This window comes from Manacus candei, unplaced genomic scaffold (assembly GCF_025592945.1).
Source record: "Manacus candei isolate 608988 ecotype Guabito, Panama unplaced genomic scaffold, ASM2559294v1 h1tg000093l, whole genome shotgun sequence".
Taxonomy (NCBI): Eukaryota; Metazoa; Chordata; class Aves; order Passeriformes; family Pipridae; genus Manacus; species Manacus candei.
This window is the reverse complement of record NW_026138141.1, coordinates 751,625-773,584: the sequence shown is the minus strand read 5'-3', so window position 1 is coordinate 773,584 and position 21,960 is coordinate 751,625. Positions and strand designations below refer to the sequence as shown.

At 39.8% G+C, this 21,960-nt stretch overlaps 1 protein-coding gene across 1 annotated transcript in view; it reads left to right on the top strand.

The window, feature by feature from the left end:
• Positions 1-21,960, top strand: part of OXCT1 (3-oxoacid CoA-transferase 1) — an 87,621-nt gene that overhangs the window by 5,266 nt on the left and 60,395 nt on the right. The window contains exons 3-6 of the mRNA XM_051768228.1: positions 421-511; positions 11,697-11,832; positions 16,161-16,310; positions 18,027-18,133. Coding sequence (XP_051624188.1) covers positions 421-511; positions 11,697-11,832; positions 16,161-16,310; positions 18,027-18,133 — 484 coding nt within the window. The remainder of the gene's footprint in view (positions 1-420; positions 512-11,696; positions 11,833-16,160; positions 16,311-18,026; positions 18,134-21,960) is intronic.

Below are 21,960 nucleotides of genomic sequence, written 5' to 3'. Positions count from 1 at the left end.
GCTTCCAGTTACACATCTTCCCAAGGGTGTTCAGATTCCCAGATTTTTATCACCTAATTATAGGCTAAGCTGTATGGGATGCGCAGCAGAGATCTGCAGGTTGGGTGGGTAGAAAGGGAAGGAGAAATAATGAGTACAGGGGTTAGGATGTCACGAGAGCCAAGGCCCTGGAGCCCTTCCCCAAAGGCCATTTGTGTGTGAGCAGATCCCCTGATGGCTAAAGGGCTTTCATGCAAACTGGGAAGAAGTCTGACCAGGAGATTACAGTACTAGGGTGCAAATCTTTCCAGAAGTGTTGATTTATTTAGTCAGCTAAGGAGCTTGTTTTACTCAGAAAAGATTTTTAATTCCCAGACTTCTAAATAATCTGTGTTCTTTCAAACAGTTATTACATATTCAGTTTTCTTGTATTTTGTGTAGGTTTTGGATTGTGTGGGATTCCTGAAAACCTCATTGGGGGTTTACTGAAGACTGGAGTAAAGGGAATAACTGCAGTCAGTAACAATGCAGGGTAGGTATTCATGTGTCTGTGGTTTAATAGGTACAGAGTAAATATTCCACTCACAGGAAAATGCTGATATATATGAAAAACCTTTTATTTTCACCATCATCATTTTCATATTAACCACACAGCTTGGTTTGAAAGTGTTATTTTTTGAATGAGCCCAGAGAGTACAGTATGTATGTATACTCAGCCTTGTCAGGGAAGAGCTGTCACTGTTGTAGAGAGTTGCAATTATGTACATTTATATATATTCAACTAGTTGACTGTAACTAAAAATTCTGATTTAGATGCTTTAAATGTACTGTCAGTGATTTTATGTTTGTACATGTGCATTTCCAAATGATGATATACTTTTAAACTCAATTCGGTGCTTTCTGACCTTCCTACTGTATTTTTGTTACTTTAAAAAAACCCCAAACAACACAAAAAACAGTGGAGAACATCTGCAATAAAAGAATGGAGAGGCTCTTTAATAAGTCTTGAAATTTTTGATTGATTTTTTTAAAATATTTTCACATTAGTGGGTTTGACAGTGAGAATAGTTCTTCCACATGTAATTTCTCAGCTTCTCATTTGGCCTAATTTTTACAGCAGCTGTTCATTGCAGTAGACTCCACAATACCTAATGATCTTCATATAGAAAAATATTTACAGCCACTTCTGTTGAATGCCTTAAGAAAATAGAAATGAAATTAAATAAAAATATTGATATGCAAAATATGAATTGCATATTCATTGGATAAGAGATTATTTGTTTTGGTATTTGGTACATACACAGTAAAACTTAAGCTCCTTAGGATCTTGTGGGAAGCAATTTTTGCTGGAAGAAGGAGAGGGAAAGACAGTTTTGAGTAGAAAGGTCCGTCACCAGGGATCATTAACTTTCTTCATCGTCTTATTTTTGGATGACACACATATATGTCCACAGAGAGATTGCACAGATGTTTCCGAGAGGGAGGTGAAAGTTTGACTGTGAGGAAAAGTGGAAAGAGGAGCATTGTGGAACAGAATGGAGAAGAAGATGTTTTGCATTGTTTTCTGCATATAGTTTGTGATGTTATAGGTTAGAATTAATTTTTGTTGAAATAATGTTAACTTTCCTGAAAACTCTTTGAACTTTGCGGCTGAAGTGATTTCTGTAAAGCTTTTGGTTGCTGGCAGGAAAGCAAAATTTAATTCCTTTTTTCCTGGAAACCAGTTTTCCATTAACATTTATGGAAGTCTGGGGAGTTCCTCACAGAACAGTGTAACAATTTGAAAATGCTCAAGGACATCTAGAGTCTTCAAAAAGTCTAGTTTGTAAAAATACAAGTTTTGCTCACAAGTTGAACAGTATAATTTATTTTGAAATTTAATTAATAATAAAATACATGTTTTATCTGTTGTTTTTATTTATTGAATTATTCTTATATGGAACTTAGCCTACTGCATTTTGGTAGGATTTGGGAACCAGGTGAAAACACAGGTGTTGTCAGTAATAGAGTCAGAATTCTCATCGCAGCAATTGATATAATTTCTAATCTTCTAATTAGCATGTCAAAAAGCGTGCTTTTCTAATACTGTGCATCTTCTGATACCATGTCCAGAAGCATAGTGGTATAATCAAGTATTGCAATACTAATAAATGTCTTTACAACTGAAGTAGCACAGCAGTCATATTCCCTGCAACAGTAGTATTCAAAGGGTTAATTGTTCCTCTAATATGGAGATGTCAGGCACTTTATGGGATGAGTAATTGGCCACTTTCAAGATGCCACACGATTCAGTGTATTTGCTTTGGTGACATTGTGCTGCAGTTGATGCCCTGCTGTGTTTCAGCTTCCTGACTGCAGCTGTTTTCTTCTAGCAAACAGGAGGTAATTGGTTGTGGCTAGGTTTTCTCATCCTGCAGTGGGGTTAGCAGGCAGCTTGTTATTGGAGCAGGGAAGGAGCCAAGTACATAGACAGACAACCTATTCTGGAGAGCAGTGCAGCTACATGGATTAAGTCAAATGCCTGTGAACCACGGAATGTGTCAGAGAGCTATCTGTTTATAACTAAAATAGCGGCAGTGGAGACAGCGATTCTCTTACATCTAGGGAAAAGCAGTAATTAGGAAGTCCTGAAGTGTTCTTGCCAGCTCTCTTTCAGCTGGAAAGAAGGTTCAGCTTGGCAGTCTCTGGAAACAACTTTAAAGGAGTAGGATGTTCACAAGTTCACATCCTACTTACTGTTCTGTGCTGCAGTGTAATGGGGAGGAGATTCCTCCTGCAAGAACTTGTTCTAGTCATATAATTGCTGGCAGGTGAAGTCCTTGTTTTGGCCTTTTTATTGGGGCCCTGGTTAGAAACATCATACTGCTAAACTTACTGTCTGCTGCTGTGCATTGCAGTAGTGCTCACACTGTGTGCTAGCCAGTGGAACAGCACCTTTAAGAGCAGTTACTGTTTTGCCAAGCCAAACAAGGCAAAGTGTTTGAAAGGGAAGCAGTACAAATATCCAATACCTCTGCTATTTACACAACTTGCAGGGGAAACTGAAGCTTGTGAAGCAGGGTGATAGCGAAAGATAACCTTGATAGGTGGATGTGCTTCTAGAATACAACCTCTCATATCTTCCCTTATAACTTGTTTTGCTCATATAGTTCATATTTTAAATAGTTCCTTTACACTGTGTTTTTTAAGTCCTTTAAATTTAGAGTATTTTGTCTTAGTAAGCTACCAAAATCCATTTTATTAAAGTTTTGCTGCATTTTTTTTTAAATTTATTCCATTCTACATATGTCAGTAGGTGCTTGTTTTAAGCATTGATTCAGTAAATTCCCAGCATAACTGTGATTGGTATACAGTACATTCTTGCATGTGGCTGTTTTTCCATCTGCTTGTAACTTTGTGGTATCTTGTTGCATTCTGATTTCAAGTTACTTGGAGCTTGGGACTTGGAGGTTTTGGGTCAACCCATGCTAAGCCTAATGCCTAATGCAGGCTATCAGACCTGTTGTTTCAGGATCTATGTTGCAACAAAAAATGTGTTCTTGTCAGCATAGCCAAATATTTAAAATGAAAGTTTAAATAGTCGAATGAAATTATTGTTTTTAGTTAATTGCACTTAATGGAATGGATAACTAATTTTGGGTATAACCATATTCTGACATCAACACTTCCACTCTGTCTCTACCACCTTAGTAAGCTGAATTTGTGCTGGATATAACCGAAGCCCACTGTCTGTGGTAGCTGCAGACGTGGTCTGACTGTTCTGTCAGAATTGGGCTTTGCTTTTGAGAGTTAAATATGCATACTTTTTGGATGCGATAGTGTTGAACAGAAGGTTTTCACTTACAGTAAAAATAGAGAAGTCACAGTTAATGTCTTAATTACTAATCACCCGAGTGATCATCTAAAAGGAGATTGACAGCATGCAGTCAGATTATCACTGGTTCAGACAGTGTTCTTAAAAGGCATTACCAGCTTTTTGAACCTTTGGTCTCTCTACTCTTTTTGAAGGTCTTTTGAAGTTACAGTATTATACATTAAGAAAGAGAAGTATAGCTTTGACATAAACATTTGAACTGTTGGTCATGATGCCTGAATGGAGTTACTTAGTTCTGTTGAGCATAATACTCTTGCTTTCCTAATGGGCTGGGCTATTTGTGGTTCCCAAATCTCTATAAGGCACTATTCTGTGGGATCAGATGCATTGGTAAACTTATGCACCCCATATTCTAAAGCACAGAAGGCAATTTTATATTCTTAGCAATTAAATGTTTTGAATTCAAGACAGGTTTGATAAAGGCTTTGCATTTTAAAGTTTAAGGTTTTCTCATTTTTCAGTCATTGTTTGGAATTGTATGTTTCTGTTAAAACCAAAACTCATCCGCCATCTTTGCCACAGACTCCCCATTTTTTCTTGCATGTAGCTCCTGTGGCTTAATTCCATCATTATTGCTACTAAAATTATCTGTCTGTCTGTCTGTCTATCTGTCTGTCTATCTATCTATCTATCTATCTATCTATCTATCTATCTATCTATCTATCTTTATCTATCTTTATATTATGTTTATTAAAATATGTTAAAATGTCCATGTATAGATAACAGTACCTTCAGGTGGAAGTTGCATTCCAAATTCACAGGAACTTACGATGTTTTTCAACATAGTATTAGGTATTAAGTAATTTTAATGGAATGAATTTGACAATCTCTTGATTCAGAAAGCTAAAATGTAACTGAAAAAGCCTGAGAGACTTGGAAGGAGGCTTGTATGTAAACAAAGATGGGATCAAGGTGATGCTCAGAGTGTCTTAGTGTTGTGTATGTCATTTTTGCATATGCATAAGAATTCTTTAAATGTGCCAGTTAAATTTACTTTCAGAAGTGAAATACAAAGTTGCCCAGGACTCTTATTTCACTTGGTAGAGAGCGAAGAGTGGGGTTCTTTAAAAATCCTGCACATGGCAAGTTGCCAAAATCAGGAGGCAAGGTATATATTTTCAGTGGAGTTGATTGTTTGAAGCAGTTTACATTTTTTTAAAATCATCGCCATTTTTCACAAAGAATCTAACGAGATGCTTTTTTACAGCTCTTAAATTGGTGACACTGTGTGAACTGCAAATCCCTGAAAATCTGCCCAGGTCATCTAGCTAATTTTAGTGTGGAGGTTATTTAGGATTTTGGCAGGGCAAATTGTACTAACTTTGCACTACATGGAACTATTTAGAAATCAGCTGTGCAGATAACTTTCTAGTTATGATTGGAAATGAGAACAATATAGCTGTGGAACTCAGCATGGTTGAGGAAATGTGTCAACTTGGTTACAGAAGAGTGACAATGAAAGTTAAACCTATTTTTCAACCAAGTGACTTTTGAAGTATGATGTATTCATGATGAAATTCAAATATTTATCAGATTAACTCTATATCCTATAAACTTCGTTGTGAAGGAAAACTATGGTGAATTTTAAAAGTTCTCAGTAGAGTTGTTTTACTTGTAATAAATACACAGTATGCCATTTCATAGCAAAAAGGAATGTGGAAGAAGGAGATCTTGCTGCTTATGTAACCATGCAATGTACAGTACTTTGTCCTCTTAAAAATTATCTACCTTTGAACCTTTGGATGCTCTGGGCCTATATGCCTGCACCCATCATTCTCACAGGATATTTTTGGAGGATGGCGGAGGAAGAATACTGCCATTTTGCTGTGAAACTGAAGTTGAGATGAGCGAAGAGGACAGAGTTCCCATGAGAAGACTGAAGTAGCACAGGGACAAGGGTACAGTGCAGACACTGTAAAGAACGAATAGCGGGGGATTAAGGCTCGGTCATGCCAGTTTGCATGCTGAGCTTCATGATTCCCCACAACCACAGCTCCCTTATTTTCTTTTTTCTTCCTCCGCTCAAAGTGAAAGAAGTCCCAGGCTGATGAGCTGAGAGATTCAGTGCACTGTTTATTTTGTCCTTTGCCATGGACTGAAAAGTTGATGAGACAGTTTATATGGTTTCTGGGAGCTGTGATCCACTGCCCCGTTTTCTGTTCTACTTCTTCCTTCTCCTGACCAGGACTGCTTTAGCATATGGCAGCACCCATACTTCTGTCTTCCTCCTCCTTTCTCATCACCTTCCCTGAGAGAACTTCAGCCTCTCTTTTCTGCCTTCCATTAAGCAATTTGCAATTGGACAGGTGGAAAAGTGTCCTAGGAAAAAGAAGGTGGTTAAGGTAGTGTCAAGACATTTGGCTAAAGACAAGAATCAACAAGGCAAATAAACCTCATACCTCTGAATAATTTACCTTTCTATGAGCTGAATCTGTTTTTCTCTCTCTCTTAAACTCCTCTTCCTCACCTTGCCCTATTCAGTGTACCCATCTGGAAGTGATGGACAGAGAAGGAGAAACAGAATATTATTTGAGCTGGCTCCTTAGTACTCTTCCAGTGCAATACATGGGGAGATTATTGTGGGACATAGTCTCATTGCTATGAGCCAGCTGTAAGACTGGGGAAGTAATCAAGAACTGTTACATGACTGATTGTCCACATTAATTTTGCCCTTGCCTGTACTTATGTTTGATGTCTTCTGGCAAAAGCCATCTAGGTAGGCATCTACTCATTTTCTGCACAAAGACTATAAAGGATCTCTTTCTGGTACTGCCAGAATTATATTTTATTTTTGTGGACCTAAGAACACAGACGGTGCTTTCATCCACATACCTTCTTTCATGTTGGTAAAATTTCAGGCTATAGTCAGGCATCTCTGAGCCTGAAAGCTTAAGATTGTGTTACTAAGAAACACAAAGTGATTCATGCATTCTTTTTAGTTGGGGGGCATATCTAGTCCTACTTAGGAATTGTGGATCTATCTGAAGGCATAATTGCATGTAACTTGGAGGTCTTTTGAAGACTGAGAAGCTGATGTTTACGAAGAAAAACAGCCTCTTCTACATGGAGAATGATAGAGGAAATTGTTTTCTAGCCTATTGCCAAGAAAATGTCAAGCTCTGGAACAAGTCCATCTGTTACTAAGTTTCAAGTGTTGCTTCATTATGCAACACTTGGACTTGCTGGATGGCTGCAGAGACTGCTCATCTGACTCCAGAAGCTGACTAATGGCTTTACATAAAGCGTTCCCCAGGAATAGGACCAACCATTAATATGCTTTTTCTCTGCAGCAATAGCTAGTTGCAGGAAACACTAGTTTTGCCCCAGGATTCATATTGCATGCTTTTCTTTCACAATTTGTAGTCTTCAGCGGTGAAGTAGTTACCCTCCCATCTTTCCAGTCCCCAGATTATGAGAGGAGAAAGATTAGGTAGGGTATCATGTTGGTTTCTCATTGGTGAATGTGTTTTAATTCTCCAAAACTTAAGATACTCATGGTAATTTTTCCTAACGAATGACTTCTGGCCTTGTGGGATCTCCCAGGAATATACTGTCTCAGGTTCTGGAGAATCTTTTAACAATGACTGTAGAGGAACACATCGCTTTAAGAAATCTAGAAGGAGGCCCTCATGCTAATTGATGCTGCTTACCTTCCAGTGAGGGGAACCGGTCTGTTCTGACACTGCCACTTTTTTAAGACATATATAGCTGTCTTCACAAAGGCAGAGAGAGAAGAGAGTTGTAATTATCTCCTTTTACTCAAAAAAACCCCCAAACAATAAGCAATCATATGTCTTGTGCCAGAGTGTGACACTCGAAGGATCCTTTTTTTGTGCCTAAGAATGCAATTTGCTATCCCTTGCTTCATCAAGGTGTGTAGGGCTTGTTGATGTGTGAGGCTTTTATCAGCTTGGAAACAGGTAATCTCTTCTTCCCTGTGATGCTGTAGAATGTGTTTTGCTTGAGCCACCAGACAAAAAGGTCTGAGGGCTGCAGATTATTGTTTATCTGCAGTGAAACATCAACATGTTGCCTTTGACTTCCAGTATACTGGAGATATGTGGGCTAGATCTTTGCAGTCATCCTTGGCTGCTTTTTTTAATTAGAAAAGGCAGACATTAGTTTTCGACAGGAAGGTTTTGTAGGTATGAGAGGGACAAAGCAATAGGAAGAAATGTTGCTAAACAACCAGACCTCTGTAATTTTTCTTGTCTGCATCAGTAGAAATGGGGAACTTGGGTCACCTATGTCCTTGATGAGTGCCTAGTTAGATCTCTTTTCTGATATATATTTCTTGTATTCTGTTGATTTACATTTCATACTAATACAGAACAGGGAAACTTCTAGAAATCTTAATAATTTTGAGGGTAAAAGAAAGCATTCTCTGTCTAGCACTAGTGTGTACTTTCCGTTTTCCGATAGCATATATAACAAGTATGTCAGCTTCCACCACACCCTCTTCTTTCCTATCTAGGGCAAAACATTTTTATTGTGCTCACCTTTGTTTAAATTTTTAAAGGACTGAGTCCAGCTTTTTAAATAGAGATATAGAATAGGTTCTTTCCATTCACTCAGTAAAAGCTCTATTTTTCTTTTTATAGTTACTGTTTGATAGGGAGAGCATTGCCTAAAAGACAAATATTTTAGGGGTAACACTTTCAACATAAAAGTAATTAAAGCTAAAAAGTTCAAAACCAAACTTTTGTGCCTGAAACAACACAACCAAGAAAGCAGCAAGATATGGGAAGGGAAAACAACTAACTTGAAATGACCGTAAAGTGTTATAATGAAGGAAATTTACCCAGACAATGTTTTTCTTATTTTAATATCAGATAGAGATGTGAAATGACAAGCAAAGGGTTGAGAGAACAGAAGTGAGAACAGCATTTTATGTGTGCAGCGTTGGTTTTTTAGAACATTCAAATGTAAGAGAAAACATAGGAAACATAAAATGGGCTGAAGTCCTTAAAATGAGTTTTTGGAGAGAGATGAAAACTGATATATGTGGAAAGCAAGAAGGTTATTTTACCTGGAAACCTGAATGGAGGTTACATCCTTAAAAAAGAGGTGGGCAATGATATATTTCTTTAAAGAAATTTACATCTAAAATAAATATATGAGTAACAGCAACAGGATTTTGTGATGCTGCTCTAAAGATTAAATGTATGTGAGAGTTGAAGTAATTTTGTTTTATCAGGCAGGCAGAGCCTCCTGGTGCATGACTTTTGAAAGGTAAAATTCTTGTTCTCATTGGGATAGGGAAATAAGGTTCTTGTAAGATCTGTGTGCTCAGTGACAGATCCTCACAGCAATTTCGTTTTTGAACAAATTTGGCTGCATTTGAAGGGACAAGAAAAAGTGACTTAAGTGAAGAGCTACTTGGCATGACTGTGGCAGAGAATAACTTTTGGCCGACTTTCTACTTAATTTCTTTGTTTTATTTGAGAGAAGATGCCTCTTAATAGTAGATTGGGGAATCAAGTGTATCCATATGGGATCCTGCGTGGAATCTTGCAGGATGATATGCAAAATCCAGTTAAGGACGGTGTGTTCCAGTAGCTGGAACACAGGAACATAGGAAGAAGGATTATGGATCTTAGTGAAATGAGGCAGAAATTTCTTCAACCATTAGAGATCAGCCCCTGACCTTCTCATGTTGCCATCCTTTCTCATGTGAAAGCGCACTCAGAATTTAATTGTCTGCATACAGGAGTCTCGTGTCTGCTTGTTTCTACTTGATAACTTCCAAGTTTTGCAATGATAAGAGTGGTGTTAACCACCCAAATGATACACAGAAATTGCAAACTCTGGTTTGCAAGCAGGTCAAGCTGCCCCTTGTTCTTGCACTAGAGAACACTGCACAGTTTTTAAATTCTCTGTACTTTTGCTACACAGCACTGTAGTTATACCAACCCATTAAACTGACATCAGATGTTGGCTGATTTGTTATATTTGCTTACTACCTTTCATAACGAGAAGTCAGGGTTTGATGGTTTTCTTTTGAGGGGGACTATCCTGATTTGAATGAACCTATACAGGAAATTACAGCATTTTTATTTTTATTCTCATTTTTAATCCCTTTTGCCCACAAGACTTTCTATTCTATTCCCAGTGCTTTCAGTTTCAAACTGCTAGATTTTTTTCCTGTGGGGAGTTATAAAAATACAGGTTGTTTCCAGGCAACACACATTTTAGTCTCAAGGCTTTGGCACCACAACATTTTTGAAGTTGCATCAGAACTAGATTTTAAATTCTTCTTAGTAGGTCAGAGTTGGAGAATGGAGCAAGCTTTGATAATATGTCACATTATTTTATATCTAGAGAACACAGAATAAATTCAGAGAACCAGATCAGAGAAGCTTGTTTCACTTCCTCCCATACAGTTTCCAAAATGCCTGAGTATGCATATTAAGTGGGCCATCTTCTTAAAATAGTCCTAACCTTAAAATAGTGCTCTTTATGCATGCAGTTGCACAGTCCTTCTGACTGCATGTGCATGTCTGTCCATGCAGCTGTTGTGAGTGTTTTGGTTGGAGGTGGAGAACTGGTGCTGGTCCTGCTCACTCGGCCCCTCTCCTTTCACCTGCACTACTGCAGCCCCTGTGTGGGATCCAGCGCTGGCAAAGCATTACCAGTCTTATATTTGAAAGTGAATACTGCATATTAGTAAAATTTTTTAATCTGGTCCTTTTCGGAGCTTTCCATCAGCAGTGGTGTTTTCAACAGGATGCATATATTGTAAGCACGTGTGTGTTAGTTACAGCATGCTGAATCTTAAAGGATTATTCTAACATTTTTCAGTATTTCTTATCCTGAAATCTCAAGCCAGTGTGTGTGTGACTAAGTTTATGTTGAACTAAGCCAACTAGTGGCAGATATACATCACTGTTTGCAAGGTGTTTCTGGATCATGGCATGTTTCCCATGGGGGAGTGGAAGTGCTGAGTTCTCTGCTCATAAGTTGCAGAAACCAACATAAATGTAGAAGAGGTTTGTGTAGATGTAGCAGTCTGCTGTCATCCTGCATAACGTGTTGGAAATGTGATAGAAACATGCCTTTACAATATTGTCTATGTTTATTTCCATTTTTATATTTTAACCTCGTATTTCCTCAAATTGAAGTAGCCTTTTTTGTTACAGGAATTCTTGAAATATATTCCTGTTCCATTAGTACACAATATATAGGATGACAAACGTCAGAAAGAATATCAGAATTTTAGAAGCACTGGCACAAGAAAAATGTTGTATGTCGTCTTTGTCATTCACTTTAAGCTGACACAGACAAGAAAATCTTGACTGCAGCGCTAAAACCCTGCTGGAGTAGGCAATTTCTTAGTAAGAAATTAAAATATTTACTATAATAAGAAAATTTGTACAAATATTGTGTTACCTCATATACAAACTAGTGCTGTAAATGTGAATGTGCCTTTCTCCTTGGACTTCTAAGCAATCACCTTATTTCTGGGGAGCAAGAGTGTAAACAAAAATATATCTTTGTTCAGTCAAAGCCATGTATGACTATTAATTGGTAAGACTTTTTAAAGGATATGTAAAATAACACCACTTGTCAAGCTGTTATTTGTAGCTGTTAACATGTGAAATGTCCTTAAAAGGAAGTTTTGGAGGTATTCTGTGCCTAGGAAGAGATGAAGTCTGAACACTGAAATCTTAGATTTTAATTATAGTTTTAATGTTTTCCTGCCTACAAGCTAGAATTAGATTTTTGTCTTCAATTCCTTATGCCTAGTGGGGAGAGATAACTTTGTTCTTTCTTGTTAAATCATTAAAGCTTATCAAGTGCTTTGTTTACAACAAAACTCTGTTGTCTGGCTTTTTCTACACAGTGTTGACAATTTTGGACTTGGTCTTCTGCTTCAGACTAAGCAGATAAAACGCATGGTGTCATCATATGTTGGAGAGAACGCTGAATTTGAACGCCAGTATTTGTCTGGTGAGCTTGAAGTTGAGCTTACACCACAGGTAAGGAGTGTCTAAGAGACTGGTGATTTCTTTTAATCTAAAATACGAAGTAGACTAATGCATAAGTACTCTTATAAAATTATTTTGCAATCCAACTGTTTTGCCTGTGTTCAAGTGACTCTTGCCATCTGTGGTGGGTTGACCCTGCCTAGACTCCAGGCACCCAGCAAAGCCACACTGTCACTCCCCTCAGCTGGACACGGGAGAGAAAATATAACAAAGGGTTCATGGGTCGGCATAAGGACAGGGAGAGATCACTCACCAGTTACTGTCACGACAGACTTGACTTGGGGAAATCAATTTAGTTCATTACCAATCAAATCAGAGTAGGATAATGAGAAATAAACCCAAATCTTAAACCCTCCACGCCCCTTCTGCCACCCTCCCCTTCTTCCTGGCTGTAACTTCATTCACAATGTACTCTATCTTCTCCCTGTCAGCAGTGCAGGGCAAGGAGGGAATAGAGGTTGTGGTCAATTCATCACACATTGTCTCTGCCACTCCTTCCTCCTCAGGGAGCTCCTCACACTCTTTCCCTGCTCCAGCATGGCGTCCCTCCCATGGGAAACAGTCCTTCACAAACTTCTCCAATGTGAGTCCTTCTCACAGGCTGCAGTTCTTTATGAACGTCTCCAACATGGGTCCATTCCATGGGGTACAGTCCTTGAGGAACAGACTGCACCTGCATAGGACCCTTCTGCGGCATGCAGTCCTTCAGGAACAGACTGCTCTGGTGTGGGTCCCCTGCAGGGCCACGAGTCCTGCCAGCAAACCTCCTGCAGCATGGGCTTCTCTCTCCATGGGGCCATAGGTCTTCCCAGGAGTCTGCTTCAATGCGGGCTTTCCATGGGTAACAACCTCCTTCAGGCATCCACCTGCTCCTGCGTGGGGTCCTCCAGGGACTGCAGGTGGATCGCCGGTCCCTCGTGGACCTCTATGGCCTCAGGGGCACAGCTGCCTCACCAAGGTCTGCACTACAGGCTGCAGGGGAATTTCTACCTGGAGCACCTCCTCTCCCTCCTCCTTCACCAACTTAGTGTCTGCAGAGCTGTTCCACTAGCACATTCTCACTCCACTCTTTTCTGGATGCACTTGCATCTGTGCCGTAAGTTCTTTGTTCAGTATGCTATCGGCACAGGTTCTGTCAGACATGAGGAAAGCTTTTGGCATCTTCTCACAGAAGCCACCCCTGTAGCTGCCAAAACCTTGCAACCCCAATGCACCATCTTAGGATCATGTGCTGCAACTGTTCTGTTAAGAACTGACCAGCTGCACTGTGTGAATTCCTTTTATAGCTTGTTACATTATATTGATTTGAAATATATGTATTTTTATATATATATACATATACGCACACTTGTATGTATATTTTATTGAACATTTTTTGATTTTTGGATTTTTTTTCTTACCGATTGTTAAAAATGACATGAATGATGCTCACTACTGTGGTCCTTGTAAGGAGAAGGAAGTCAGGGAACTGCTCTGTTCCCACCGTGGTAGCATCTTTTGGGGATGTGTGCAGTGTGTGCCATCTAGTGGGCAGGAATCAAGTTAGGAGATAGTGTTATGCATAGTGTTATGAGACAATTTACGACTTTAATTTTTAGTGCCATAGTTTGAATTATTTTAGCACTGCTAAGCTACCCAAATCGCCTGAATGCAATGAGATCCCAGAATCATCAGTAGCAGTAACATTCTATTGAGGTCTCCTTTGAGACATTGGTGCTCTACCTTTAAAGCATACGGCATGTTAGTGTGTGACATTTTAAGAGGTGACACATGGCCTTTGGGCTTTAAACAGATATTTATATAAGTTTCTGGAAAAAACAACAGTCAAAGAATCACAAAGAATGTTCTGTGTTGTAAGGGTCTTAAGTTTTTATTGAGAAGAGTGTCTTGGGCTCCATTTCTTGGGAAGCACAGAATCACAGAATGGATCAGGTTGGAAGGGACCATAGTGGGTCATCTGGTCCAACCTCCCTGCTCAAGCAGGATCATCCCAGAGCACATGGCACAGGATTGCATCCAAACAGCTCTTGAATATTTTCAGTGAGGGAGACTCCACAACCTCTCTGGGCAACCTGTTCCAGTGCACGGTCACCCCTATAGTAAAGAAGTTCTTCCTCATATTCAGGTGGAACTTCTTGTACCTCAGTTTCTGCCCATTGCCTCTTGTCTTATTGCTCGGAACCACTGAGAAGAGCCTGGATCCAGCCTCTTGACACCTTCACTTCAGATACTTATAGGCATTGATGAGGTTTCCTCTCAGCTGACTCTTCTTGAGACTGAACAGGCCCAGCTCCCTCAGCCTTTCCTCATAAGAGAGATGCTCTGTTCCCTTCACCATCTTTGCTGCTCTCTGCTGGACCTGTTCATGGAGCTCTAAGTCTCTCTTGTCCTGAGGAGCCCAAAACTGGAGACAGCACTCCAGATGTGGCCTCCCTAGGGCTGACTGGAGGGGCAGGATCCCTTCCCTTGACTTGCTGCCAGTGCTCTTACTAATTCACCCCGCAATACCATTGGCCATCCTGGCCACAGGGACTCACTGCTGGTTCATGGACAGCTTGTTGTCCACCAGGACCTCCAGGTCTGTCTCTGCTCTTCAGCAGGCCCCCAGCCTCTACCAGTGCCCAGGGTTATTCCTCTCCAGGTGCAGGACCCTGCACTTTCCCTTGTTGAATTTCAGATGGTTCTTTGCCCATCTCTCCAACCTGTTGGAGTCCTTATGAAGAGCTGCACAACACTCTGGGGTGTCAGCCACTCATCCAACTTTGTGTCACAGAATCATCAGCAAACTTGCTGAAGAGGCATCTGTTCCTTCATCCAAGTCACTGATGAACAAGTTAAACAGTACTGGGCCCAGTGTAGGACCCTGGGGGACACCACTAATGACAGGCCTCCAACTAGACTCTCTACCACTGATTGCAACCCTCTGGGATCTGCCATTCAGCCAGTTCTCAGTCCACCTCACCATCTACTCATTCACACTTTCTGAATTTGCCTATGAGTATGCTGTAAGAGAATGTTTCTTAGAATCCCTGAGGTGAATGGAAAAGCTCTTATACCCAGTCAGCAGACATGAAAATAACTAGGCACTTGTCACTTCCCATGTTTTGAAAGTCATAAATCTCATAAAATAGTTTTTCTTCCTTTCCAATGTTATGTTCAGTCGTTTTATCTACAAGACCTTGAACTCGTTAGACATATAATTGGCTTTGTGGAGTCTAGATAAGCTGTGTAGATCCAACATGGAAATAATGGGTCTACAGTGTATAATGGTAAACAGTAATGTAAATTAATGACTTGCTAGGAGCTGGGGGGATTTCAAATATTTGTGTCAAGATAAAATAACCTGTTGTATAAAGTTAAGTGTAACTTCAGGAAAAATGGGAGACTGTTGTGTCCATGTTAGACAGTAAGGGAGAGGTCATGGTGAGATCTTGAAATGCAAAGGCTGCTTAGAACAGGGCTTTACATGGTTTGCATCTGCCTCCTGCCACCATTTTGAAAACCTACCGAAGGTCACTGTGCTTCTTGCAGGATAAATGAGGAAAATGCAGCCTATGTTGTGGAGATGGATAATTGACCATGATGATCTTGTCTTGCTTTGACTCTAGAAAAATATAAAAAAAAATCTGGGAAATGACATTAATGAAAACAAGAAGACACATCTTTGGCCATAAGTCCATAACTAAGGCTGATGAGGAATTTGCGCTGTTAATGTCTGTAGTACAGCTGGACATAGAGCAGAGTGCGGGCAGGGTGGTCAAACAGAGTATAAGGAAGCTCTTTCAGCTTCTTGGTATTCTTGGCATGGGCAACCGAGATCACTGGATTCCCTCTCCCTTTCTTAATCTGCCCTCCTTGGCTGTTTCAGCTTGGAGTGAGTTCTGAAGTTTTTCTTAAGATGTTGAACAACGAAACATCAATATGGAGGACTTACACAGAAAAAAAACCCTTCTAGGATATGTAGCCAGGTGGGAAAGAGGAAAAGAACTCTGTACTCTTCTCAGAGCAATGGGTTGGAAAACAAGTTGAAGGAGAGGAGGCACAACCAAGTGCTGGGGCTTGGTAATTGGCAGAGAGTTGTGTGACAGCACAACTTGAGCAGCTTTTGGCCATGCATCAAGCATTTCTTGCCGTATCCACTACCAATCCCACAAAGGAGAGCTAAAATGGGAAGGAGAAATAGATGATCACATCTGTTGGCTGAGAACAGAAGGAAAAGCTCCAAATGAGAGGATGTAAAATTAATTTAATTCAAGCCATTCATTAGAGTTTGATTTATTGTTACCAAATGACAAGTTCTTAAATATGTCTTCCCATAGGGTACACTTGCTGAACGTATTAGAGCAGGAGGAGCAGGAATCCCAGCATTTTACACCAGTACTGGCTATGGGACGCTGGTGCAGGAAGGGGGTGCACCCATCAAGTACAACACAGATGGCACCATTGCCATTGCTAGCCAGCCAAGAGAGGTAAGAGTTCTGTTTGCCATTCGGAAGCCTTCAGCTTTGAAAAATGAATTTCTAACATATTTCCAAGAGAAACAAGAGCCAAATTTAACCTTGCTGTATGGAATTAACTACATATCTGTGGTACCAGGCACATCAGTTTTGCTCCGACTGCTTACTTCTGTCCTTTGTGATACGTTAAAAAAGCTTTTACAGCTTTAGGGTGAGCTGGTCCAAGTGAAAGCCTGCCTTGCTGATTTAATCTTCACTTGACTGTTCTCTGATCAAGTTCACTGTGTATTCAAACAAAATCTTGTACCAGGCCACTGCAGTGCACAGAATGGTCTGAGAACAACCTCCTGCTAGTGTGGCAGGTGCTCCTTAAATCCTGTGTTATGCAGTAAGCAGCACTGCAGCTGCACCTGAGACTTTATCTTTAGAAGAAACGGGACATTTTCCTGTTAAACGGGGAAGAGCTCAGTTGACACAAATTCCAGGAATTGAATTTCCCAACATCTGAAATACAATTTAGTCTCAATGTTTAAAACTTCAAAGAAATAAAAAGAGTGTGGCTTTCAAGTGAGAAACAAGTGCTTCATTTTGATATTGGATGTAGAATTTGAAGAAGGGAAGATGTCTCAATGCCATAACTGTACTTGAAAAAATGGGTGGGGCTACTGCTGTGTGTTCCAAGTAGGCTGCATACAGTATTAAATTTTACCTTGAGCACATCTCTGGGATAAAGGTAATTCCACCCTAGCCCATGATTTTCATGTATTTTATACACAACTATTTGCAGTATCTGGACATTGACTTAGTCTCTTTTATTCCCTTATTTTTTTAACTGCATATGTCATTGTGATGTTTTACCATTTGGAGGAATGCTTTGTTTATTAAATAGCTTATAATTTTAATAACATTTTTCTTCATTTGTTTTCCTTTTGACTTTTGTGGGAAAATCTCTCTTAAGTCTCCCCAGTCTAATAACTGGGGGGCACTAATAATATGACCACCATGACTTGTTCAATTCCATTCTCCACATCCAGTTTGCATGGAACTATTATTTTATAAAGGCTCAGATCTCCTTTTATGGGACTGACAAACTGACTTCTGGTACCCTTTTGTCATTCTTCCTTCCCCTTTCAGAAATTTTAAAAAGCTCTCAAGTACTATTTGTGTATACTCTAACTACCTACATTGTTAGGAGAAATGCTGTTTCATCTCTCTCTTTAGGATTAAAAGACTAACTGTGAGTCAATTCCATATTTTGGCTTCAGGCACAGTATCATTCATTGCAAATATTGATCATAAATGCAGGGAAAATCAAATGAAATTCCACCTGTCAGATGACATGATTTGAGTACCATGTCTCAAATTGACTTCACTTTAGAGTTGGGGTTTCTAGTGTTGGGCAGTGATTATGGACCTTTTCAGCAATTCTGCTTCAGCACTTCAGTTTTTGGTTAACTTGTAGATGTGTAGGAAGAAGCATGTCTAAATCCAGTAGATGGAGCAGGAGGAATATGGATTCACATGCAGTTCTTGAGACACTATAACAAAACTGGGGTTTACAGCCCTTTCATGCTTCTCTATTATTATACAGTTTTTCAGATAAAACTTTATATAGTACAAAAAGAAGTGTAAATATAATAGTCTGTAAAATTAACCCCATAAAATAAATATAACATGAGAAATCTGTTGGAAGAAACCTATATCTCCGTTTTGTACTTTTCTCTGTAGGTGCGAGAGTTTGACGGCCGTCACTTTATTCTGGAGAAGTCAATTACAGGAGATTTTGCTCTTGTGAAGGCATGGAAGGCTGACCGTGCAGGAAACATCATTTTCAGGTGTGACTTGTTTACCAGTGGAAAAAGATTCTTTTAGGATTTAGGTAATGAAAGAGAAGGAGAATCCTGACTCCTGTGTGATGGCAAAAAAATATTTTACTGATTTTACTTTCTTTCATGTTGCCTTTCCCTACTCTCAAATTATACTGCTATAAAAACCCAAAATATAATTGCTTATTCTAATGACTTTTGAGAATTCAAACATAGGTGTGAAATAAAATATTGGTAGTTTAAAATAAGACACAGCAGACTGAAGTCATTACAATTACTATTGAGAAATTTAGTGTCTTCTACTCTGTTCAGTTTTCATGTTAGTTTGGGTCCTTTTTCTTGAGCAATGAAGTTTGATCCATTCATATATGACAGAAGGGAAGGGAGCTGAATCAGTCTTCTGGACAGTCAGTGATGGGAAAATTGATTCTGTATAAAGAAAGCAGTGTTTAAAGTTGATTTGATCTGAGTGGTGTAGGGAGAGGCATCATACGAATTTAAACATCTTTGCAATGAAAAATTTGAGTGTTGCACTAGTAATTACATCTTTTATATGAGTTGCTATCCTTAATTTCTAGTTTGTCCTGAACTGAAGCAGGAGAGGTTTGCTTATGTTTAATGCCTGGTTTTTATTTGTTTGTCTTATGGCTATCAGATGAAAAGGTAAGTGTAACAATTGCTGCATTTTGCTACAAGCAGACTGTGAATGACACAGTCTACCTTTGTATGTATTAGAACAAACAAGGAGTTGAAAAAGCAGCTGAAAAATATATGTATAAAATAATACTCATAAAATAATGCTTTTCTTTATTTATGTATACATACACATGTATTCACATTAATTTTATCTATATATCTTATAATATTGAATTAAAATACTTGAACATTAATAAATAAGCTTTTTTTTTGCCCAAATCTTGACATCCTGGCTTGCTCACTGGTAAGACAATGAGATTTCTGATTGAAAACTTAACTTTCTTGTGTGCATGCACATGAATTTGAGGACCGTTAAACTGCTTTCCTTGGGTTCTGGTACACAGAATACAGGAAACACTCTTCCTTCTTAGGCTTCTTTTTGTTTACTCTTGAGCTACTACTGTCTGTGCTTTTACCCTGTATCTATCTACTGATGCATAGTTACCTCTGAAAAATTCTTTAATTTTCCACGGCAACAGACTGGTTGCATTCTCTCTTTTACCCCTCTTCCTTTATGTCCTGTTGGTCTCTATCCTTTTCCTTCTTCCTGTTTTTTTCAGAAGTCTTCAAGTCTCCCACATTCTCACAGTACAGTTAATACCAGATACTATATCCATCTGGAGTGAAGATCTAAAAACCTCGACTCCTCCTTTCAAGTGTAACTAATCAAAGATGGAAACATCATCATCCAGTGTCTTATTCCTTGTAGAATATTACTAACTTAGAAGAATTTGCTTATGATAAGCAGTGTCCCATCCTGTTTTGGGATGACACACAGATTACCTGATGACCTAGAACAGAGAAACATAGGCTCATCTGATAACCTGCCATCTGCCACCACTTTCCCAGCAGTGTGGTACTATTTATAATGTGTTTCCCATGACTGGTATCTGTGGAGCCAATAGCTAAGGAGTAACTGTCTGCCAAACTGTTAATCACCCTCAAGCTAAGAGGTTTTTTAAATCTAAAGGTGTACCTTAGGTACACTTAGTTTGACCACAGGCCGGCATTAATTTTTTTGTCTATTCTCGTATGTGAAGCTATACTGTTTTCTTGGGAATCCAGAATGGCACTAACTTCTTTAGAAAGCAGTTTTTTAAGCTGTTTTTTTTTTTCTTAATGTGATACTTCATTTCTCTTAGATCTTTTCTTCCATACAGTATATTGTGGCTACTTTCATTCCAGGCATCTTCAAGCTGAGTAGACTATTCTGTACCACAGCTTTTGTCTAACAAGGAAGCCTATGTCTAGCCCAGTAGATAGTAACTTTTAGGTATAGTACACTATTAGTAAGACAAATAATCCAAGACTCCCTCAAACATAGTGAAATAGTCTCACCTTGTTCCTATGATAACTGAAAGGATGCATATATGGTCATTTTGCTTTGTTAGTCTGATGTAGATACTAGTTCTGCTTAGCTGAACAGACTGTCTCCCAGTCTTGAGCTCCCTTGGAGCTTTGTTCATTAGGAACAACATCAAGGAGTGCCACTGCTTTTGTGGATAGTCATCACAGAGTCATAGAATGGCCTGAGTTGGAAGGGACCTAAAGATCATCTCATTCCAACCCCCTTGCCATGGGCAGGGACACCTATCCCTAAGTCAGATTGCTCAGAGCTCCATCCAGTCTGTCCTTGAACATTTCCAGGGATGGGGCATCCACAGTTTTTCTGGGCAACTTGTTCCAATGCCTCACGACTCTCACAGTAAAGAATTTCTCCCTAATATCCATTCTAAACCTACTCTCTTTGTCATGTCACTGCCTGCCCTTGTAAAAAGTCCCTCTCCATCTTTCTTGTAGGCTTTCTTCAAGTACGGGATGGCAACAATTAGATTTCTCTGAAGCCTTTTCTTTTCTAGGCTGAACAATCCCAATTCTCTTAGCCTTTCCTCATAGGAGAGGTACTCCATCCCTCTGATCAACTTGGTGGCCTCCTCTGGACTCTCTCCAACAGGTCAATGTTCTTACTGTACTGGGAACCCCAGGGCTGGATGCAGCGCTCCAGGTGGGGTCTCACTGGAGCAGAACAGAGGGGCAGAATTGCCCTCCTCAGCCTCCTGCCCACACTGCTCTGGATGCAGCCCAGCACACAATTGGCTTTCTGAGCTTTAAGTGTGCATGGCCAGTTCATGTCCAGCCTCTCATCCACCAACACTCCCAAGTCCTTCTCACCCGGGCTGCTCTTGATTCCCCAGCCTTTGTTCATACTGAGGGTTGCCCCAAGCAAGCAGCAAGCACATGTAGCACCTTACACTTGGTCTTATTAAACCTCATGAGATTTCCATGGGCCCACTCCTCGAGCTTGTCCAGGTCCCTCTGGATGGCATCCCATCTTCAAGTGTGTTAACCACACTGCTTGATTGATGTCATCTGCAAACTTGCTCAGGGTGCACTTGATCCCATCATCTATGTCATTAATGAAGATATTAGTTAGCACTGGTCCAAGACGGACCCCTGAGGGACACCATTTGTCACTGATGTCCGTCGGGGCTCTGAGCCATTAACCTCATTAACCTGGATGTGACTGTCCAACCAATTCCTCACCCACCAAACAGTCCATGCAATCAAATCTATCTCTTTCTAAATTAGAGAGAAGGATGTTGTGGGGGACCATGTCAAAGGCTTTACAGAAGTGCAGATAAATGACATCAGTAGCTCTTCCGTTGTCCACTGATGTCAGTACACCACAGAAGGCCACTGGGTTGGTCAGGCAGAACTTGCCTATGGTGAAACCTTGCTGATTGTCTCTAATTACCTCCCTGTCCTCCATGTGCCTTAGCACAGCTTCCAGGAGGATCTGTTCCATGACCTTCCCAGGCACAGAGGTGAGGCTGACAGGTCAGTCATTCCCAGGGTCCTCCTTTCTACCCTTTTTAAAGATGACTACAGTGTTTTCCTTTTTCCAGTGCCTGGGACTTCATATGACTGCTGTTATTTTTCAAATATCAGAGAGTGGCTTCTCTCCATGATATTTGAACCTCCTTTGGTTTCCCTCTCTTTTTATCTTGGTACCATTCTGCTTTGGAGTTGTTCTAGCCCAGACAAAGTTGTTGCTTGGTGCTGATGAAAATAGACTATTGACAAAGGAACAGAGATGTTGAATTGATAATCAGAGTCACGGCCTCTGCTGTCACAGTCAT